General features: G+C 35.2%; 2 protein-coding genes and 1 long non-coding RNA gene across 7 annotated transcripts; 1 reads left to right on the top strand and 2 right to left on the bottom strand.

Annotated features, from left to right (window-relative positions):
- Nucleotides 1-1,237: 1,237 nt before the first annotated feature.
- LOC130742665 (ESCRT-related protein CHMP1B-like) lies at nt 1,238-2,257 on the bottom strand. Its single transcript, XM_057594767.1, has one exon. It carries the CDS (start codon nt 2,126-2,128, stop codon nt 1,514-1,516), a length of 615 nt encoding a protein of 204 aa, XP_057450750.1. The 5' UTR covers nt 2,129-2,257; the 3' UTR covers nt 1,238-1,513.
- A 530-nt stretch (nt 2,258-2,787) lies between these two features.
- On the top strand, nt 2,788-6,945 carry LOC130749422 (uncharacterized). Of its 3 annotated transcripts, XR_009022918.1 has the most exons (7): nt 2,796-3,252; nt 3,712-3,879; nt 5,001-5,032; nt 5,529-5,661; nt 5,746-5,812; nt 6,182-6,344; nt 6,471-6,945. It is a non-coding gene; the product is annotated as an uncharacterized LOC130749422 (long non-coding RNA). The 3 variants fall into 3 exon arrangements; XR_009022916.1 differs by having other exon boundaries at nt 2,788-3,252; nt 5,746-6,344; XR_009022917.1 differs by lacking the exon at nt 5,746-5,812 and having other exon boundaries at nt 2,799-3,252.
- A 2,539-nt stretch (nt 6,946-9,484) lies between these two features.
- On the bottom strand, nt 9,485-23,493 carry LOC130749564 (inactive poly [ADP-ribose] polymerase RCD1-like). 3 transcript variants are annotated; one of them, XM_057602939.1, is made up of 8 exons: nt 23,266-23,493; nt 12,022-12,246; nt 11,681-11,918; nt 11,343-11,596; nt 10,864-10,979; nt 10,201-10,338; nt 10,016-10,111; nt 9,485-9,800 (listed from the first exon to the last, which is right to left on the bottom strand). In XM_057602939.1, exons 3-7 carry the CDS (start codon nt 11,890-11,892, stop codon nt 10,022-10,024), a joined length of 810 nt encoding a protein of 269 aa, XP_057458922.1. In that variant the 5' UTR covers nt 11,893-11,918; nt 12,022-12,246; nt 23,266-23,493; the 3' UTR covers nt 9,485-9,800; nt 10,016-10,021. The 3 variants fall into 3 exon arrangements, with proteins under 3 accessions (XP_057458922.1, XP_057458920.1, XP_057458921.1); XM_057602937.1 differs by having other exon boundaries at nt 11,681-12,246; XM_057602938.1 differs by lacking the exon at nt 12,022-12,246.
- Nucleotides 23,494-23,732: the final 239 nt, after the last annotated feature.

The following is a 23,732-nucleotide window of genomic DNA, read 5'->3' as shown; positions in this document are numbered from 1 at the left end:
AGCATTGTCTCCACTCTCCAGTATAAGTTTTAAATATTATTATTACAATAAAATCAATGTTGAACTCAACTCGTTTGGTAACTTCAGCTTCCATCTTGGCATGTAGATTCCAAACAAAAGATTCAGTTTTCCTCCTTCAACATATATTGCTCTTTTTACATACTAAGAGCTTCCACCAAGCTTTTAAGGGAGTCTTCATTTTCTGCCAATTTCTGCAAGAGTTCCTTAGCATCATCAAGCTCCAAAGTGACACTTTCACATGATTCAAGTTTGATTTTTTATTTATTTATTTCTATTTAAGAAAGCCCCTTTTTCATTCACTGTCTGAATCAGCTGGACTTGATGTCTGATATGGTAGCATGTATAGTGCAACAGCAAGCATATTTCAGCCCATGGTGTCTGATGGGACTAAACCATTGTTGAACCTTTTGGTTGGTCGATTTCCACCATCGATGTCTCTACCATACGGCAGAAAATTGATTAACATATTGATTTCAGAATCTAGAAATAGGAATAGTTGTATGGGGAAAACTATAAACATTTTACAGAAGACAAAAAAGGAACCAATGATATAATTGAACAGTATAACACATGATAATTCTAGGATCTGAAATTCATTTACCATAAGTGGTTTGATGACTTGCCATCGGAAACTTCCTCCATTGAATGGTCCTATGGTGGCTTCTTGCACGCTGCAACCTCTTCTTCCTCCGTCAAAAAGCACAACTCATTTTCATTCCCTCCCGCGTCTTGCATCCCCATCCTGCTGCAATTCTTCCTCCCCATCGATGCATTTACATATCGATTATTCAATTTTGAAAAACCCTACACCAGTCACTCAAACCAATATCCTCAACGATAATTCAGAAAAATTACATTTCTATATCTTAAAAGTCAGCCAACTAACCCACCCTGGACTGAACGGCTATGATACATAAAATCTCTCAACAGGATGCCATTCTTAGATCAGTATATTCCAAGTAATCCATTTTATGAGACAACAATTTAGAACTTTTAGGGGGGAAAATGAAGTAATCATAAAAGGGTTATACTTAATTACTAATCTCAATGCTCCTTCTCTAACTCTGATGAATTCATAAGATAAAATCCTGCACAACTCCAAGGTGATTTACTAGGCTATGTTGGCACTCCTCAGAAACAATAAAGAATAGCTAGCAATCCCACATAACAAAGTCCACAGAGACAATCAAGATAAATGTAACAGCAACAACATATGTTCAACATAATAGGAAAGGCATAAAAAAAACCCACCAAGCAAAGTTTACATATATGAAAATATCTCTCAATCTCGGAGCCAATAAGTCAAATTCAGTTCAACATTATGCACAAATCACTCCTTAACAATAAGTACTATAATAACACTGCATCCGTATGGATACCGGCTTATCGGAGTTTCTCTACTAGAAAACGCATTAAATAAGCTCCAATAAGTGTTCTTTGGTGGTTCGCAATCGAAACTCGTAACAGGTTCTATAAATATCATCCACAACAATTAACCTCTGGCCTTAAGCTCCGCGAGGCGCCTGGAAAGATCATCCTCATCAACCTTTTCAGCTTCCTTAACCGGAACCGCGTGGGCAGCAGCCTGAGGCAGCCCAACCGAGACCTCGAGGCCATAATCATCAGCCACCTGCTGCATAAGGTTGTTAACATCACCTTCAGGAGTAGACAGCGAAGTCGATCCCGCCATGGAACTCTCCATGAATTCAGCCTGAACCTCCATATTAACAAACTGCTTCTCAAAGCTATCCATAGTCTCAGACATCTTCTGAAGATTCCCAGTAGCAAGAGTAGACTCAAGCGACTTGACGATGTTCCCCATGGACTTGCTGATGGTGTTCATCTTGGCCTGGGTGTCGAGACGGGCGACGACGGCGTCGAGGCGGGAGGAGAGGCGGAGGTAGTTCATCTGCTCGGTGCGTTTGCGGATGGCGTTCTCGGCGTAGATTCGTGCGCCGTCCATGTTGCCCTTTTCGATTGCTTTCTTGACCTTGAGCTTCTCCGATTTCTCTTCCTTCTCGCATTTTCGAGCTTGGCGTTGAAGAGATTTTGAGGTGAATTTGAGTTCCATGATCTGGTTCATCAGTTTCTCTGCGCTTCCTCCCATGATTGATGGTTGATTTGATTCCTTCTTCTTCTTCCTCGTGCTAGGGTTAGGGTTGTTGATTTGGGAATTTCAGAGAACAGAGAGAGAGAATGAGGATTTTGAATTTATGTTCCTTTTTCTTGCTTTTTATTATCTTTGAAAATATTCATTTTTTTCTATCTTATTATTATCTCAAAATTAAAATTCGATTCATTGAGATCCTTCTTGGATGGAACCTTTCTCTTTCCGCGTACCTCCCGCGCCTCAAACGTTTGATTTTTATTTTCTTAATTAAAGTATTTGCGATAAATTATAACCTAAATGATAGCTCAAGTGGTAAAAAATAGAGGACATGTAGGTTGGGTGGGGGACATCCATGGATCAATCTTTGACGGGTGCAATTTATCTTTCCGATGTAAAAAAAGTTATAACCTTAAGATTAAATAGTGTTTGGTAATTTAAACGGACAAGACATGCCAGAATGAAACAGAACAGAACAGAATGAAATTGAGCAATAATATTTTGTTTGGTGACTGCTGACAAAACAGATCGATAAATTACAACAAGATATACATGTGATCATCATATTCGAATCTACTACTTCTTATTCTTCCACTACTGTAGCTATATAACCGCCAATTACCCTTCGACACGTGTCCTTCCTTTACTTAATTCTGTTTTTTTATTTTTTTTTCAACTCGACAAGGGAAGAACGACGTCGTTTCCAACTTTAGCACTGTTTCTCCCCAATCTGTCATCAACCCTATCTCTCTAATCGCGTGTGTTCTCTGCGTTTCTACCCACTCCTCCGTACGACTAATCACCTTCTGAATTCGTTTCCTCTCTCACAGCCTTGCTTTCCCTCACATGAATCTCAAACCCTAGCTGTTCTTGCGTGTTAGCCTTCCTCTTTCAACCTACTTCTCACCAATCCATCAATAGAGTCTTTTCTGATTGATCTGATGATGAATTGCTTTCGGCCGCCGCTTGATGTGTAATTGAAGCTAACGTTGCCGCCGATTATGGTAGAATCAATCGCGTATCGACAGCTCAAATCGTCCGCTGTTCATCTGTCATTTTTCCTCACGAGAACCCTAACTACTATGGTTGAATGCATCAGCAGAAGTTGAATACTTTAGCAAATGGTCAGTATCAATCCCAATCCTAATTAATTTTGGCCATTTTGTTGAATATATTTCGTACAACTCCAATTTGTTAATAGAGAGTTCATAATTTTTTTACATGTATATATGATGATTATTGTCAGTTCATTGAGGTCGTTTATTGTCAGTTCACTTTCAAATTTTGGCTATAAGTACCCCATGTTGTGAACTCCCATTCTCACCATTCCCATATCTCCAAAACCCCCCTCTTCTATTTTATCTCACTCACTGATCTGATTGAATCTTCCTGTCCTTTTATTTATCTTGTATCTGCAGACATGAAAAAAGCTATTTGAGCGCTGATTCATTGTATAGTGATTTCGTCAATTTTTCCTTCATTTGACCTTTTGCTCTGCGGTTTTGAAAGTTGCATACTGAATGTGGAAGGGTGAGTGATAAACTCTTTTCTTTTTGTGGTTTATGTTATTTTTTTTGTTTCAGGTTATTGGATTTGTTCACTCTGGGTTCCTGCTGTTGAAGAATGACAAGTGGGACTAAGAAAAGAAGGGTATAGAGAGTGGAAAGTGTAGCAAAGAAATAAAAGTACAAGAGAGTGTTGCAATGCTATTTGAGGTGTGTTGTGGGGAAAGACTGTCGGATAACATGATGGTAATCAAACCAAGATTAAATTGTTTTCTGTTTAGTTTGCTACTGCTTTTTATATTCCTATTTGAGCTGTAATGAATTCAAAATCAACAGATAATAAATGTTTTCAAAATATAAGAAAGGAACTTGGGCCAATAATGCTCCATTAGAAATCTTTGTACCTTTTTGTGTTATGTTTGTAAGCTACTGAACTTGGAAATTTTGTCATGATTAATAAGTTCCTTGGCAATTAGCAGATAAGTTAGAGATTGTGTGTTTGGTGTTGCATTGTTGTGATATATATATAGTTTTATTGACTTAAGTTTATCCTATTATTTTAGTTTCAGTGACTTCGCTTATTTTGTGTTCCTTGAGGTTATCCAATTATTTCAGCATCACTGACTTCTTCTTTTTCTCTATTTCAGAAGATGCGACAACCCACTTTGGTTTTAATTAATTGTTTGCTTAAAACTTTTCAGCTAAAACCTCTCCTGAAACTTTTCAGGAGAAAATTCAGCAAATCCTAAGAGATCTGTATTTATATTTCTATGTATTGCATTATAGTTGCACCTATTTAACATGTCATCGTACATATTATATTTTGAAGAATGCCTCTTACTCTACTTTTGAATGCATCCCTACGAGGTCTCCTAATTAAATAACCTGGGGACAAACTAATAGTCAGCCCACATGGAATTCAATTCATGGTAGAGGGGTATTTGAAAAGATGATATTGCTAAACATTTCTTACCTTTATGAAAATGTTGAGTTTGACATGTTATCATGAATGTACTGCATGCAAGCAATCAAATTCTGCTCTATCTTATGCAACAGTAGAGTAAAGAACATATGCTAAACGTTATAAACTATTGTTTAAATGGCTGATAGCGAAGTGCATTGAAATTCTATTTACTTTTCTTTAACTTACATATCTGAGTTCCTTTGCCCTGTTGCCTCCTTGGAGGTTTGGAGTATGGTGTTTCCATAAATAACCAGTTTTGATGGACTAAGTTAGTAAATAACCAACTTTCTTTCATTATTGAATTTCACAAGTTTGTATCACGATTTTTAAGAGCATAGTTGAATTTCATTATTAGAGCTTTTGTTTCCCATTTATGAGATTGTTTGTTTATTTTTCCCTTCAGGTATGGGGCTTCAAAGGTCCACAAGTGCCTCGGTATGAAGCATATTCATCCTTTATTTGAATTTTTTATCTAATATTTTTTTATTAGATTGGGGGGTTTGGTACTTGCTTTGCAACCATTACCCATGGTTAGATTGGGTTCATCAGTTATTTCCACTCTGATTTGAAGTTAGGACAAGGTTTTTAGGTCTAGGGTTATAGGTGGAATGCACAACCTCTTCTCCTTTGAATTTTTGATCAGATCCCTTTGCTTATAAATTCTCACACAACCCTCACTCCAACACCATTTACACAATTTATGTTCGGTGCATATTTAGCTTTTTGTCATTTAAGTAGCCAGTTAATGAAGCAGCTTCTTGCAAGTCATATTGCTATACCAACTACTTTATAGTTTGTTTCTAATTTTCTATGAATTGTGTGTCTTAGTAATTTAGCTTTTCTAACTGGTGTGTGTTAGTAACTTAGCAGTTAGTACAACTCAAACCACATGTTTAATTGTGCTAACCTTTTCTTTGTATGTCTTTTACAGCTGGGACATAATTGCAGAGAAACTGGGTTTCATGTTGGTCTTTGGAGATTTAGTGTGGATTGATATGACTCAATGCAGGCAGAGAACTGTTCAAAAAATGTGGAAGACTGTCATACATGGCAAGTCCTTGCAGGTTAGGTTTCTGTATTTTGAAGATTTACTATTCTTTTTTAAATTTTGGTTTTGTTCTAAAGCTATATATGTTTTTCAATGGCAGGTATTGATCTTGCTGGTCAGATTGTTTTGGTTCTAATAGGCAAAAGCTGTGTTTTTTCTTTTGGCAGGTCTTAATTTTAATGGTCAAACTTTTTCTAACACCTTTCAGAAGCTTTCATTGCTATTTATATTAATACTTAAATTGGTTTGATTTAGTTGGTGCATTGTTATTTACTCCCTCTACAAATTTGTGCATCCTTTTAGTGTGCAAATGGTGAACCCCTTGAGTGAATAAGTTGAAGATATTTTCTTTTCACATTGGGAATTTGTATTGCAAATGGTGGATTGTTACATTGTCTATGCTTCTTAATTTTGTGATTTACTGATTTGTCTCATAAATTTTAGGATGAATAGCTCTGACAAAAATGATTTGTTGTAATTAATCATATTACCTTATATTTTTACTCTTCATTCACTGTGATCCCATTTTGTTGTAGAGGAGAATGTTATTTTAATTCAAAAGCTGAGAAATGTTTTTATCCTGCTTTCTTTTAACTGGGGTTGCCTCTATGAGTGTGTTGAAGTTCATGCAAGTTGAAGCATTAGAGGCAACTATCAAGAAGTATATCATGAGCAAAGTCAACTGATAGAAAGGGAGAGGTTTGAATCTTCAACCTTTAACTTTGATCATTACTTTTCTTATTTACTCTTAAAAAATTTTAATTTAATCATTTTCTTCGCTATTTTGTGAAATAAAAAATCATTCTCTTCATGATTTTGAATCAGAGTGCTTCAAGAAGAACGTGATTTAGGATGCTTCTCGGAGTACAGGAGTGTGTGCTTGCCAATCAGAGGTCGATTTAATTAACAAGAACCATATGGAAGACTGATGGTTGAACTTAATGTCCTTAGGGTGTGGAAAAATATACAAATGCAATCTCGATCACACACCAGTAGCACTAAAGATTCTGTATGAGGAGTTTCTAAAGAGGATTTTCTTAAGTTTTTTTTTCTCTTCTTGCTGAATTTTTTATGAGATTTAGTCTATGAGACCTACTGAACCCAAAAATGGTTCTTTGTTTTTTCTTCCCTTCTTATACCTTATGTAATTTGCAGATCAGGGTCCATTGTCTTTCAAAGGAATCCCTTATTAAGTGGCTCCTGAGGTTCTAATTTTTTAGGATCGCTTCTTTATATTTTACCATGTGGTGTTCATATGGTTATTCCATTCACTTAAATGAGTTTCACACGGTTCAGTACCTATTGTTAGTTTTGTATTAGTTTTGGCAGGATATTGGAAACAGTTAGTCTGATTATTGAGCTATGGTTTGCTTAATATACCAAATTGTGTTTTGGTTTTTTCTACCTGGATGATCAATTTAATTTCTAATTGTGTATTGAAAATGTGTTATAAAAATCAAACTACTGTATTTTTTTCATAATCCCATAAAAAAGTATAAAAAATGGTAAATGTATTTGTAATAGAAAAGAAAAATGTTTTTTTTAATTTAAGCTATAATATATTTATAGTTCTTTCAAATGCATTTGCAAAATATTTTTTTTATCTGTTTATTTTATTAGAGCTAAAGATAAGAAAATATCTTATATAAGAGATATTCCTGTACAAGTTGAGAGGGGTTGATTCTCAACTATATATATATATATATATATATATATATATATATTATTTTGGAAAAATAATAAGAGATATTCCTATTTGTTTATTGAATTTAGAAAAATCTCAAATATGTGGGTAATAAATTGCTCCCTAAATTTATGATTCAAAACTGTGAACAAGTTCCTTGAAGACAAAGACCCTGTGGCCAAACTGTGAAGTGTTGTTGGTTAATCAATTTGTGTATAAATATTTTCTTTTAGTTTCAAATATCTCCCTCACAGTTTAATATGTTATTACATTTCAGCCACCTTTTCATCTTTTACGGTAAAGATTGCGTTAAAGTGCAAATCGATAGGGGTCAAACACAATTAACATTTGAAACTCATCAAACACAATTAATATATATATATATATATCTATATAAGAAAGATAAAACATAAAATAATAACGACATATAAGTGTTTAACTAATTAAAATTGTATGACTTAGAAAATACATCAGTTGAATAATTGTAGTTAACAGTGAAGTTCGTGAAAATTATCCGTGCATCGCACGGACAAACGGGGATAATCCTAGTTATAAGATAACAACTAGATAAAGTTAATAACTTAGGTATTAGGACGCAAGCTATATGCAAACTCTAAGATAGATCGATGAAAAATGTCTCTTAAAACAGACAATTACATAGGACAACCACCACCACTTGCCACACCACCACTTGCCACTTAGAAGAAGAGTATGTAGATGCTAATTTTAATTATTCTGGTGGGATATGTAGCGAGGATAGTTGGCTTAATGTGTTGTTGTAATTTAGAGGTTTCTAATGGAATATTAGTGTTGAATAATTAGGAGAAGAGGGTGTTGTTATATTGTAATGTCAGATTTCCATATTTGTGTTGCTGAATTAAAATTTACTATAAGTTGAGCTAATCCTAAGTTTCTGGGGTCGAATCTTGAATTAAAAATTGTTAAATGAGGAAAAAAAGTTAAAAAGGTTCCACGAGGATGTAAGCCCCGTTCTGTTAGTCACAAGGACCATGTGAATGACTGTAGTGTCGACCAATTACTTCAGTGAAGACTTGCAAAGGCTCCACACATGTCTCAGCCCATCACACCGAAGTGTGATACAAATCTCACTTAAAACCAACTCGTTACCGAGCCCACATCTCTGCGGAAATGGCCCGGGGACTTTCCTGAGCCCAGCACAAGGCACGGCCCATTCACATCACCTCGCAGTCCGATTGTTGAAATTTACATCAGCACTTCTGTTTTATAAATGCTTTTCTTAATATCTATTCTGTCGATGTGGAACTCGTCTAGAAACACAGAACTGCTTATAGTTCTTGCTCACTCACTCAGTTAACTTCAATGTTACATGTCATGATTATACTATAATATAAGGATGTATTGTTTGAGTCACGGATCAAATTTTTAAATCCCATGAAAATTGTATTGCTCAAGAGAATGCAACAAATATTGGGTAAGGCTATGAGTAAGTGCTATGAGTAAGGTTCAGAACCAAGTACGTTGTTGAGTATTCACAACATAAAGTAACCTTTAAAATGTTATGTGAAGATACTATTTATTTGGCTATGTCTCTTCGATTCAGGAGCTTTGATTTCACAACCAAGGGGTTTTATTTGGGGAGTTGAAAATGGGCACCTTAAGGTTAGCCAAATTAAATGGGATATTGTTTGTGTCCCCAAGAACCAAGGGGGACTAGGTTTCAGAAAGACATCTGATTTAAATCAAGCTTTGATTATGAAGTCAGGGTGGGGGTTGGTCTCTAAGCCTGGATCGCTTTATTAGAGGTAAGTATGGTTGTAGGTTGGTGAGGAGGTGCAAGAATGAGCCACTAGTGTGGAAAGGGATTCAGAAGACTTGGGAGACGTTGTCTTCTGGCTGTAGATTGGGGATGGAAAAACAATCAGATTCCAGTTGAGTGGCTCATCCCTGGCCATCTGTCTAAATCAACTTCAACTTATTCAAGAAAATATAATTTTAGATACTTACAATTTTCACAAGACTATTTAATTTTTTCTTACAAGTACTTTACTTTCAAAACAAGAAAACCGCCTACCATTCATTTTTCCAATTCAGAATCAACATTCTCTACTTAATTTATTCAAAGAAACCAAAATTTTAAAGTGAAAAAAAGTGGAATGAACATCCCACTATCCAACTAACGACTTTTATTATAAAACTCTAACGCATGGTGAGTCTAACACATGGTTACAAAATAAGTTCTAATGAAATTATAGTAGCAAAGCATGAATAGAAATAAATGAAAAAGTGGTGAAAAACACAGTTTTCCTAAGAGCAACAATAAAACAACTTCATGTTGATGACTACCAAACAAAAAGTTGACAAGAGTTGTCTCGATGAAAAGTTCTTCAACTCCTCATAGCTGGTGAAAAGTTCTTCAACTCCTCATAGCTGGTTAGTCTTTGCTATCATTCTGGTTTGAGCATTTCAATTCCTCAATTGACGGCTGGTATCTATAAGAAATCAGTTAAACACTTAAGAGGCATAACCACAATAACTGAAGAATGCATATAAGATTTTACAATTTCTTTCTCAAATAAATGAAACTTATAGCCTATCATACTGAACTTCCCTCAGGGGAGGTATAGCCACAACATAAGACAATGCACAAGCACAATAAGTCGAAGCCAAGTTAATTTTTTATGAAAATGAAAACAAAATTACTTACCCTGAATTAAAGACTTGTTATTGTATCTTTCAATATTGCATCTCCAACTATCAACCTTAACTCCTTCACAAAATCATGGCGAGAAATCTGCTTTGCCTGAACTAGGACAACATGATATATTAGATATATTTCACTAGTGAAGACGAACATGCAAAAATTGGAGTTATTATATATATTGCACATACCTTATATAGTTCATAATATGCTTGGATAAGGCTCATATCACTAGTAGGAATCTTGTCACTGATAGCAACAATAAGCATGTGAAAAGGAAGCCAATGAGATTTAGGAATTTGTGGTGTGCTAGAAACTCCATTAGTTCCCTAAGGTGTCCCATAATAAAAAAAAGTTTATCATACAGGGCATTGAAACTAAACAATATAGGACTTAAAAATCTAAAAAACGTAAAGCCCCTACAAACTTGTACATGAACACATGAATATGTTTATTAATCAACCAAGTTCACATGTAAAATATTAGAGGAAACAAAATGATGAGTTAGTAAAACAATGACAGTTTAAAGAGCTACATTTTTTTTTTGAACTCAGCTACATTCTTTAAGGGTAAGTAGATGTACCCAATTAAAAAAATGTTTACATGACCATGTCCCAAGTATTGGCGGCATATTTGCCGGCTTCACCAACAAATTCATCCATTAAAAAAAGGTATATCAAGCTTCTTATCAAGAGAAATTAAAACTGAAAAATAATTATATTTAAAATACAATTTAAAAGGTAAAGTGTTTTGAAGAAGTAGCTACAATTTTGGTATTAACATTATTTTTTAATTTTACATAAAAAAATTGGAAAACATAAGATGAAAAACTCAAATCAAGTAGCTTAGCTTACATTATCCATTGAAGAGGTTAGCTGTAATTGGTCACCAAAAGTATGACTAGCTGAATTGACCCTTGAAGAATTACTATATGAATCATTATTCTCCCCCACGATTCCACAGAAATGTCCTGTAACAATGCGTCAAGTATTAGTGATTGAGAAGAAACTTCTCTAAAGGCATAACATCTTAGAAGGTGGAATTGTTTCATTGAACCAGAAATAAGTCATCAATACATTTAACGTATGAGATCCCAACCACAAGATATAATAAATTATGAATGCAATCATATTTCCTAATACCAAATCTTTTATAACTTTAATTGTTCATCTAAATAGAAACAATGAAACATCAAATAACAATTTGTTTGCTTTTGATAAACCCATTGAGTACTTATTTATTACCAAAATGCAAAATGTAAATCTTATTTATGATATGAAAGAATATGTCAATAGAAAACACACAAAAAAAACTAAAGAATAATGTAAATTACCTTTAGCATCCCCGTAAACCTTAAAATTAACGATAAACTCTGGGTAAATGTGAGTATTTATATTCATATTCCATACTGTATAGTATCTTGGACATTGAATGTCATCCACCCCATTATCATATTGAGAGCTATTTGGTTGAAACAGACTGGTGTCAGTGCCAATGCTTGGATAAAGAACTTCCATACTCCCCATTATTACACGACAAAGGATCAAGTGTCGAACACCACTTTCATCAATATCACAGTAACAAGCACTGTAATTATGGAAAAATTTAATCTCATTATTAGTATGTAATAGAAGTATTTTTTTTTCCAAAGTTGATCACATGAAAACTAACCTAGCATAAGGGCATGTAACAGCTGCAAGATTAACACCGCCATTGTATGTGCATTTGGTCGCACATAGTGTACAATGCCCAAGTCCATACTCCATCATTTTAGATAGTTCTCCTTTTGAAAAAGGAAGCCAAGCATATCGAATATTAGCCTCCCCATGAAATTCTTTTGTAATTTTAGCTTGTGCTCGGAATAACTCGAATCGTGCTTGCATTGATGCGCCTGAACATTGGTATGTCCCTAGAATCTCAAAGTCAGTACTTTCAAAAATACTCATTCCCGTTAGGAACATATTTTTTACAAAATCCAAATCCAGTTTTCTTTGTACAGGCACTAAACTCACATGATTGTGCATAATGACTTCACCACCATTAGACTTCTCAATACACTCCCTCAAATTGGATTTATCAACTTCGCTCGGTTCAACTGCAATACCTAATTTTACACCCTCTTGATCACATAGTTTATGAGATTCTTCACTAGAAGAATCATTGATTTCAGAGAAAAAGCATCCTCCTACCTCATCAATCCATCCTAAGGGTTGACGCAAACCAGTTTTCAAGTCCACCTGACACATATGTAAAAAATCTAGTATAAGATCACGCTCATTTAACCTTTGTTCTGTACTAGGGCAAGCTTATGTAAGAGAAAGACAAAAGGTAAACCCTAGCAGAGCACTAAAATAGCAAAACTACCATAAAAGGAATATTCTCATTAATGCTGAAAAAGTTGGTCTCGTACAAGTGGATGACCTCCCCTTTTATAGAGGGGGTGGTCATGATATGGATCTTTCCTATATTTGGGCCTGACAATCAGGGCCCAAATCCCCGTACACATAAGACAAATCCAAAGGAATCTTCCAGCTGGCTTGTGGGTCCATCACCTAAGGGAGGGCAATGAAGCTCGTCATGTTGCCTTTCCCGCCTTGGCTATCGTCAATGGTTTATTGTTCATTTTGGGCGGGACATAATCTTCTTTATGTCCCGCCCAGTCCACATGCCCCCAAGACATGAGACTCGAGTAAAGAGTTGAAATGTCTTCATCATGTTACCTAGTAGTTCGCCTCTATTGTTTATTCGTTCATCGCCATTTTACCTTCGTTGTTACATCGCCATTTTCACGCTTCGCCACCTTTGTTGCCGTTTCAAAGATATGTCGCCATTAATCATAACCGTCAACCACGTCTTTTCAACTGACGCACGTATCCTTATTTTCCGGGATTTCGTCATCATTTGTTATAAATGCAATCTTCAGTTGCGCGTCTCGAGGAGTAATGTCTTTTCGCTTCCTAACTTTTCGAATTTCAAATCCCACGATCCCACGATCTTCCCCCACTCATTCTCTCTCTTCCTTTCTCTCTATAAAATCCCCTTTTCACTTTTCATTTTTCACTTTTGCTCTGAAAACCCTTTTCACCGCAGCTTTCATTCTCTTCTTTGAACTCCGGTGAACCTTTTCTTCCTCCGGCCGTCGTCATTGCGCGGTGCTCCCCTATCGCCGACGTTCTCCTTTCTCAAATTCACGTTTCTCCCTCTGGTTAGTTTTTCTCTTTCTTGAGACTCTTCGTTTACTTCTTTTTTCTGACTCTGTTCATCTTCTTTCTTCTTTTAACTCTGTTCATCTTCTTTTTACTTTTAACTCTGTTCATCTTCTTTTTATGAAACTGCCTCGCATGTCTTTACCAAACGCTAGCCTTTCTTCCCTAGAACTTTCTTCACCCTCCACGGAGGAGGAAGTTGTCGCCCCTTCTATAATTGAAATTCATTCCTCGCCTTCTACCCATGATGATTCCGGTCCCGCCGGCTCTGTAGACTCAATTCTCTCCTCTAACGGAGATTTGTCTTCACCTGAATGGCGCTCTGACGTGCATTTAGTTGAAGATAAATGTCTGTTGCATTCTATCTGGAGCAGCGTTGGGAGCATTAGTTCGCTTCGAATTTCTGCTCAAGGGTTCACGAAGATAGATCCCGCCACCTCGAATAATGAAGATCATCTGTTGAATGTCCTCCCATGTGGCGAAGATGACTGTGTTCTGTTGCGTAAAGAACCAGACGATGGATCGCCCGATTTTTTCTTTGTTTATGGCTACTTCTTCTTAGATTTAAACATTAAACTTCCTTTCTCGCCGTTTATATGTCACGTTCTTTCTTTTCTGAATGTGGCGCCTTGCCAACTCCAGCCCAACGCCTGGGGTTTCCTCCGCTGCTTTGAAATTCTTTGTGAACACTTGAGTTTCACTCCAACCTATCCCTTGTTCTTCCTTTTCTATAAATCAGTCACCACTAAACCTACTTCTGTGAAATGGGTTCCACTATTAGCCCGTAAGAACATGAGTCGGTTTACCGCCCTTAAAAGCCATTACAAAGTATGGCAGAAGAAATACTTTAAAGTTGTGGAGTCGCCCGAAATAAAGAACTTGTTCCGAGATTCTGACAATAACCCCCTCTTCCCTTTTTACTGGACAAAGAACCCTCGCCGAAAAATATCTGTTTCATACGACGCCTTGGATGAATCTGAACAAGGCGTCGCCGATTACCTCCGCACACTACCAGTAATTTCCGGTCACGACTTGATTGAGGCGTCGAAATCCGGCACTTTAAATCAATTTTTTAGTAAGTTTATAATCTTTGTACGTAACTTCTTTTTCTTTTTGTTCATGTATCTCGTCTAATTGATGTTTTCCGTACAGCTACGATGGGAAAAGGCAAGGTTGACGCGAACCCACTCAAGATGAAGGAGTACCTCGCCCAGTCTGCTGCGGCGGCGAAAAAGAGGGCCGCCGAAACTGAGCAGAAGAAGAAGAATGAAGGTACCTCGGGTTCTGACAACGTCAGGGACCCTAAACGTCAAAAAACTTCAGGTGCTGCTGGTGGTAAGCCTCTCCACCAATCAACTCTTGATTCAAAAAGTCGTCCCGCTGAGAAAAAGAAGGGACATGACAATGTCCCGCCCCCTCAACAAGATTCAAGCACGCTGATCAACCGCCCATCAACTCCATTTGGCCAGGCTGGGCCTAGTTCAGCCATTGGTGGCGAAGCTCCTCCCCCCTTGCTGAGCTTGTCGGATCCTCACTTCAATGGGCTGGAATTCATGACCCGTACTTTTGACAACCGGATTCACAAGGACATTTCCGGTCAGGGTCCCCCCAACATTGCTTCCATGGCGATCCATCACGCACTGTCTGCCGCCAGTACTGTAGCGGGAATGGCTCAGTGTGTGAAAGAGTTGATCTCAGCCAAAAACCGTTTTGAGAAGAAGGCAGCTGATTACAAGACAGCCTATGAACGGGCTAAAACTGATGCTGAGACCGCCAACAACAAGCTGAAATCTGCTGAGGAGAAGTGTGCTAAATTAACTGAAGACTTGGCTGCTTCGGACCTGCTTCTTCAAAAGACCAAGTCTCTTAAAGAAGCCATAAATGACAAGCACACTGCCATTCAAGCCAAATATCAAAAGTTGGAGAAGAAACATGATCGCCTGAATGCTTCCATCCTAGGGCGTGCTTCTCTCCAATATGCTCAAGGCTTTCTGGCGGCCAAAGAGCAGATCAGTGTAGTTGAGCCGGGCTTTGATCTTTCCCGCATTGGGTGGCTGAAGGAGATCAAGGATGGTCAAGTAGTTGGTGATGATGACATTAGCCTCGATCTCCTTCCCCAATTCAATGATGAGAGTGAGCCTGAGGAAGATGGCGAGGATGGGAATGAGCAGCACAGGAATGAGGATCAAGGGAAGGAAGATCCTCAAGCTGGGACAAGCCAGGGCAACAACGCCAACAACGAGAACCTGGCTTGAATTTGTTTTTATTTTACGAAGTTGAAATTTTTCTTTGGGCATTGCCCTGTTTTATTTTCATTCCAAATCATGTATGGGCATCGCCCCCTTTTTTCTACTTTAAATGGATATCATCTTAAGTTCATTCGTTGTTTTTAGTTGTTCCCAACTTTCGTTGTTATATACCTTAGCCGATTTTTCGACGAGGCTTGGTTTCTAGTGGCCACTAGAATTGCCTAGGCTTTTAACTTTTGAAGGCGATACTTTCTTATTCCGAAAGGTTTACTCGCGGTATTGCATACCTTGATACGATTTGCATTGCATGAACTCGTAATAAAAATTCAAAACATATATGATTCTGTTGAAATGATCTTTTCATTAATTTTCTTTCGTATGGGAACAATTGTCCCTTCATTACAATTGTCGCCTCATTAAAAACCTTTCCAAAGAAAGGGAAAAAGAGTGCGACTTTGTTCACATTTGTTGTTTCTACTAACTAAAATACTGCTTTAGATGAGAGGCGTTCCATGTTCGTGGAACCTTTTGACCGCTTAGTTGTTCCAACTTATAAGCTCCTCCTCCAACATCGCCAATAATCCTGTAAGGCCCGCCCCAGTTGGGTGAGAGTTTGTTGTGTTTATCGGGCATTGTATTTTTTCGGAGCACTAAGTCTCCTACCCTCATTTTTCTTGGCACCACTTTTGTTGAGAATTTTCTTGCCACCTTCACTTTTCCCGCCTCATTTCTTATGTGGGCCTCTCGTTGTTCCTCGGGCAGCATAATTAGATTTGCTATTAAGTTTTCTCCGTTGTCATTTTCATTAAACCGAGCCACTCGCCAATTTTGATTTTCAATTTCCACTGGGAGCATGGTGTCAGTTCCATAAGTTAGACGATACGGGGTTTCCTTTGTGCTTGACTGCTCCGTGGTGTTGTATGCCCAAAGAACGCCTGGTAGTTCCTCCGCCCAAAGCCCTTTTGCCTCATCCAGTTTCTTCTTTAAACCCTTCAGGATAACTTTGTTAGCCGATTCAGCCTGCCCATTGGTCTGTGGATGTTCTACAGAGGCAAATCGCATCTCGATTCCCATTTCTGTACAAAATTCTCGGGTAACACTACTTGTGAATTGTGTTCCGTTGTCCATTACTAATGCCCTGGGAACCCCAAATCTACAAATAATCCTTCGCCATAAGAAGCTCCTGACCTTAGCGGCCGTGATAGTTGCTACTGCCTCAGCCTCTATCCACTTAGTGAAGTAATCAACCGCGACGATGATGTACTTCATTTGTGCCTTCGCCACAGGGAATGGTCCTAAGATATCGGTCCCCCACATGGCGAACGGCCAAGGCGCCATCATGGTTGTTAATTCTTCTGGTGGAGCCTTGTGTAGGTCAGAAAAGACTTGGCATTTTTCACATTTCTTAACATACTCCAAACAATCCTTCTTCATCGTTGGCCAATAGAATCCTGCTCTTATCACCTTAACTGCCAAGGATCGCCCGCCAATATGACTAGAACACACGCCTTCGTGGACTTCCGCCATTATTCCGAGGGCGTCCTTGATATCGACACATTTGAGCATAGGAGACATGATTCCTCGCCGATACAACTCTCCACCCACCAGTGTGTAAAAACTGGCTTCCCTTCGTTTTGCTCTCGTGTTCAAATCATCCTCCTTTGGTGGGTTCTCTAAGAAGGTTTTAATCGATTCCATCCAAGATACCTCGCCCTCACTGACTGACTTTACAGCTTTCAACTTTATTTCTACCAAATCAATGCTCGGGCGAGGCAGGGTTTCTTGAATGACTGTCTGGTAGTTGCCCAATTTCCCTGTGCTTGCCAACTTTGCCAACACATCAGCCCTCTCATTTTGTCCCCTCGGGACATGTTCTATTTTGATTTCTTTGACCTCCATCATCAATCTGCGCACCACTTCCAAATATTTGGACAGTTGCGGATCCTTCACCTGGTACTCACCTTTCACTTGTTTAACCACTAACTGCGAATCTCCTTTGATAAATAACTTCTGGACTCCCAATTCAATGGCCAACCTTAAGCCGGCAATTAGAGCCTCGTACTCAGATTGATTATTGCTCGCCTTGAACTCGAACTTGAGAGACTGTTCAATGATCATTTTATCTGGACTTTCGATTGTTATTCCCGCCCCACTTCCAGTGTTATTAGAGGATCCATCCACAGACAGGACCCATTCTCCTTGAGTCTTCTCTCCTTCAGTGGGTGTTAATTCCGCCACGAAGTCAATTAAACTCTGGACTGTGACTTGGCCCCTTGGCTCATATTGTAAGTCATACTCTGACAGCTCAACCGACCAGCTAACCAATCGCCCTGATAAATCAGGCTTCTGAAGTACTTGCCTTAAGGGAACATCAGTTTTAATTTTGACTTGGAAACTTTGGAAGTAAGGTCTGAGGCGCCTTGCAGTTTTCAGAATCGCCAAAGCCGCCTTTTCAATTTTTTGGTACCGCAATTCTGCCCCCTGTAAAGTATGGCTCACGAAATATATAACTTTCTGCTTTTTTCCTTCTTCCTGGAGCAAAACCGTACTTACCGCCTTGTCAGTAACCGCCAAATAGAGCACTAATGGAACGCCTGGTGTTGGCTTGGAGAGTACCGGTAATGTGGCCAATGTTTCTTTCAATTTGGTAAAAGCTTGTTCGCATTCCTCTGTCCACTGAAACTTTGAATTCTTTTTTAAACATGTGAAGAACGGGGCCGCTTTGTCACCCGCCATTGGCAAGAAACGTGACAAGGCGGCCATTCGCCCTGTCAAACGCTGAACCTCCTTTATACTTGTTGGGCTTTTCATTTCCAAGATCGCCCTTCCCTTATCTGGGTTTACTTCTATTCCTCTTGATGTTAACATAAATCCCAAGAATTTTCCTCCCTGGATCCCAAAAGAACACTTCTCAGGGTTTAACTTCATTTGATATGTTCTTAACTGATCAAACGCTTCTTTAAGGTCGCCGCCATGATCACTAGCCCTGGCGGATTTTACAATCATGTCATCCACATACACCTCCATATTCCTGCCTACTTCCTTATTTCCACAACTACCTTTTTCATTTCTAACTCATTCTTAACCAAGTCAACAACATTCTTAGGATAGTTCAACCACTCGTCATTACTATAGAGCATTACACTTTCAGGTTTTCCACTTTTCTTATAGTTCAAATAATACTTAAGAAAGAACTTTCCACTATGAGAACCAACATTTTCCTTTTCACTTTCATAATCAACCAATCTCATTTTCTCAGCAATCCTGCTTGTGGTTGATGCGAGTGATGGTTAATGATATATCGGTTGTCGTGAAGCTCCCTTTAGACGTGCAACACAACAAGTTACCTGCGTTTGCTTCAGTTTAGTTCTATCTTCCTCTTATGCATACTAGATGAATATCTACAAACACACAAATATAATAGCTCAAATGCATCCGTCAAATACAACGCTAGTGACATAAAAAAAAAATTAGCAGCCCTTAAATGTTTAAAACTTTTGAGAACATTGGATTACTACTTTGGATCATGTACATGCAAAGAATCATGATGATTCCTCAATTATAGCATCCAATCAAGACAAACCAACCAAACCATTGGAAGACAATTTGAATGAATGTGCTGCATTAATTCATGGAGTCAAACCAAATAAATATCATAAAGTCTCCTAATTAGATTTACATGATACATAATATAATAATATAACCATTAGTTTGTATTCTATATGACTATATGTACCAATCTTCTCTTGAATCTATACACAATCAATATTCTTTTTCTTCTCTATACCACCGTTGCACTTTTTCCTCTACTGTATTGTGTCTTTATTTTTATTTGTATAAGCTTAACATAATAGATAATGATGAGTTAATTAATAAAAAACCTTCCCTTTATAACACAGCAACTAATCTGAACCACTTGCATAAATGAATGTTACAAAAGTGTTATCTCTTAAAAAGATGAAAAATAATTGCCATAAAAATTGAAAAAACTTAATGTCTAAATTATAAAATAGATAAAAAATAGTGCTCGATCCAATACACATGTTAACTTTAACTTTAAAATCCTTAAACATGAACAATTTCATTTCATTGGAAGAAAAATTTATTCAATTCCACATCAAGCATTTTCAGTGACGGTTTTGAGACCATTTGTTTGAGCATAGAAAAAGTGTGGGAAAATACTATATTTTTGGGACCCACCAAAAGTATTTCCTCTAGAAAATAGATCGGGAAATTAAGAAGAATTGATACATATGCCCCTTTTCAATCTATACGAAATCTTATGTATTAAAATGTTAAAAGTTCTTATATGTTTCTCTCAAGATCCAACCACGCAAATAAAAGTAAAGTTTTAATTTTTTTTTTCTCTTCATCCAAATGGTCAACAAATTCTCAAAATCTGTATCGGCATGGCTTTCAACGAAATGATGAAAAAACAAAAAATTGGTTCAACACAAAGAGTTGCAGAAAATGACTCTAATCTTCTGAAAACGAGCCCAAAATCGAAAAATGTTACAAACACAATTTTTTGCAAAAGACAATAAATTGAAAAGCAAGGCATGGAAAATTTGAGAGAAAGCTTTTGGAATTGTACCTGGGCCTTGAAAAAGGGAAAACAACACCCAGAATAAACCTAGTCAAACTTTTCACCAAATACTTTATCTCTTTTGCTAACTGGTTTCAGAGGAGCAGAAATCCTATATTTATAAACATAAATTCTAATGGGACATAGACGAATAATCAGCATATAAGGTTAGAACATTGTACATGGAAGGTTCTGCAGACATAGCAATGATCAAAATTACCTTAAATAATTTATTTCCATTATATTAAATTACTAAATAAGTCAATTAATTTTTTCTAAAAAATTAAGAACAATTTAGAAATTATATGAAATTGAATTACGACAAGAAATTTTTTTAAATCATTAGAGGTCAAATTTCAAATTCTAAAATTTCAAATTTCAGAAATTATGTTGAAAGCACAAATATATATTATTTAAAGTATAAATATAATAATTATTTAAATTTAAATTTTTTAATTAGTTAATAATTAAATAATAAACTTTATTAATTAAATGAGAAAATCAATTAAATATATCTATTTTGAAAATTAATATTTTGTTTAAATAATTCATGAATGCATGATCAAAATTACCTTAAATAATTTATTTCCATTATATTAAATTACTAAATAAGTCAATTAATTTTTTCTAAAAAATTAAGAACAATTTAGAAATTATATGAAATTTAATTTTTGAAATAAAATATGTTCTAATTTATTTTATCCTAAATTGATTCATAGAAAGTGATTTTTTGTGACGGGAGGAAATAGAAAAAGCGATTACTTAAAAAAATTTATTGAATTTTTTTATTTAACTAGAAATACATTAATGGTTTGAATTTTTTTTAATTAAATGATAATTACATTTATAAACTAAATTACTTTATTTCTAAATTAAGTCTACATATTATTACTTTCTCTTTTAATAATTAATTGTAAATTAACATATGATCAAAATTTATTTAAACATTCTATTAATAATTTTAAATATATAAAAATGAAATATAATTTTTGTCTTATTTTAAAATATATTTTATGAAATAACCTTTGTTCTAATTATTTATTACTATGTTCTTTCAAAAAAAAATTACTACTAAAATAATTCAATGAAAGTGACTATATAGAAATATTTGTTTCAAAAATAAATGAATTAATCTAATAAAAAAATTAAAATGTATTTAATAAAATTTGAATGAAAACAAGTAAAACTTTGATTTATTAGATATTAATTGAAAAATATAATAATAAAATAAATATCAAATTATTTTAATTTTCAATCATAAATTATGTAAGATTTATTCTCTAAATCATTTATGATTTGTCTTAGAATCGTAATTAATGCTAAAAAGAATCGTTATTAATGGAATTATTTTATATCTAAATTAATATATTTCTAAATTAATTCCTTTTTTAAATTAATAATTGAGAAGACTTATATGATAAAATTTAAACAATTAGTTTATTTGAATTTCTTTTTTTTTTGAAAATTATTTTATTTTAATTATATTAAATAAATGATAATTAAATATAATTATTCTAGTATTTCTAAATAATTTTAAAATTAAGGTTAATGATATGAACATTGTTCTAGTATTTTCCAAAGAACAAATATTTCTTATTTGATTTATAGAAAATGATTACTCAAGAATCAAATGGTTGAGATTTTTAAGACTATTACAAATTAATTATTATATTAAAATAATGCTTCAAAAATATTTTATCCAATATTTATTAAAATAATAAATATATTAATTTACTTGAGGCTACTTAAAAATATAATATAAAACAATTTTAAAATTTTAAGTACATTTGTTTTAATTATAATGTAATACTAACGATTAGTATTCAAATATTAATGTTTTATATCAGTTCTGAATTAAATGATAATTATTAATAATGAAATTAGGTTATTTCTAAACTATGTCTATTTATAATATTACTTATATATTAAATAAATAATTTTAAATAATTATATCATAAAATTTGTCTAGAAAGGTTTTAATTGAATTATATTAAAATTCCAAAAAATTGAAATTATATTTACTTATTTTAATTGAAATTTCTTACATATTTATTCCTATCTAAATTTAAAGAAGTTATTTTTTTCAAAAAAAAGTTAAGAAATACATTTAGAATGCATTCATATTTTTTACAACATAGATTACATTCATATTTAGAAACCAAATATTTTCATTCATCTTTAAGAAAGGTATTATTCACCATCCATGACTATATCTCAATAAAATAAAACAAATGTTTACATAGTAATTATATTATTATTATAATCTGAATTATAAGATTATCTACACTTATATAAAGCTAATTTTGTACGTTTTCAAAAAACAATATTTAGGTAAATCTATATTTAGAAATAAATTAGTCACAATAAATATATTTATTCTAAGGAAATAAATTAAATTAGAATTTGTACTATAATAAATATATTTTAAATCAGTTTACTTATTTTCTAAATAAATCTATTCAGAAATTAGTTAAATGAGTGTTTTTTTTACGGCAAACACAATCATTTAATTAAAAATATGCGGAAGAATATCCGACAAAGTACAAGCATGAAAACAAGATGGGAAAGTTGCAGAGGACCAAACAACATCAAGTTGCAGAGGACCAAACAACATCCTCATTAAGCAGAGAGAATTTGGCTAAGCTATGTGCCAACTTATTAGCATTCCTACCTATGGCTAAAAGAAATAGAAGCAAAAGAGCTAGCTAGCCTTCTAATATCCTCAACAATGAGCCCCAAGTATGAGTTGAGAGGGGTGTTGTTGTTAATTGCAATTATCACATGCAAGTAGGATGTTAATGGGTATGGGTGGGCATGAATAGTATATATCCACCACCCGCTCCACAAGTAAAAATATATACTTGTACCCGCTCCATACCCACATGGATATATATTAAGTGGGTTTTAACCGGATTTTAAAATATTCGTGAATATCCATGGGCACCCGGCACCCATGAACATAAATGGATTCACATATATTTGTTCAAAATAAAATTATATTAAAAATAAAATTTAAGATTGGATTTTACGGTCAATCAATGTGTAAAGGAAAATACTTCTTTTCTACCATTTTATTGTTGAAGGGCTTGTTTTTACAATTACCATTGTATAATTTTACTTGAAGGAGAACTATAACTCAAACACAAATTCATTAGATATTAGACTTAATATACATCTATGTATATATATATATAAAATATATTTTAGCATTCCTACCTATATTTGAAGCCGTCGCCGAAGCCTGTTCCGCCGCCGGAGATGCCAGGCCACCACCGCTTTACTCGTTCATAATTCCTTTCTTCCCCTTCTTCTATGTTCTCTCTCCTCCGTTCTCCCTTGCATCAGCGTTTCTCTTGCCCGTGGGTTTTGCTCTGCATGCAACTTTTTCTCCTTTGCAAAATTGGATGAATAACAACCATGAATGTCTTGGTTCAAGCACTGGTGTACGATTCAGACAGATGGAGAAGTTATAAAAAAAATCTTGGGAAAATAAACAAATAGAAAAGGATGACAGAGAACAGTGGTTTTTTTTTAAAACGTTAACGGCGTTAGTCATGAGTTAATGGTATGGATAAATCAGTACATGTGTCATCTTTTTATTCGTGAACAGTACCAACAGTACCATTGGTACTGTATCTAAGTTTTCCCCTAAGATTAAATAGTGTTTGGTAATTTAACCGGAC

This window comes from Lotus japonicus, chromosome 3 (genome assembly GCF_012489685.1).
Source record: "Lotus japonicus ecotype B-129 chromosome 3, LjGifu_v1.2".
Taxonomy (NCBI): domain Eukaryota; kingdom Viridiplantae; phylum Streptophyta; class Magnoliopsida; order Fabales; family Fabaceae; genus Lotus; species Lotus japonicus.
Note: the sequence above shows the minus strand (reverse complement) of the source record. Positions and strands in the feature narration are given on the sequence as shown.

Bases quoted from the DNA above. Each gene is read 5' to 3' on its own strand.
- LOC130742665 (XM_057594767.1), bottom strand. From the start codon at position 2,128: ATGGGAGGAAGCGCAGAGAAACTGATGAACCAGATCATGGAACTCAAA.
- LOC130749564 (XM_057602937.1), bottom strand. From the start codon at position 12,033: ATGCACAATCATGTGAGTTTAGTGCCTGTACAAAGAAAACTGGATTTG. The intron at 11,597-11,680 runs GTTAGTTTTCAT...CCATAATTACAG, and splicing joins GTTACATGCCCTTATGCTAG to TGCTTGTTACTGTGATATTG. The intron at 10,112-10,200 runs GTATGTGCAATA...GTCCTAGTTCAG, and splicing joins CATATTATGAACTATATAAG to GCAAAGCAGATTTCTCGCCA.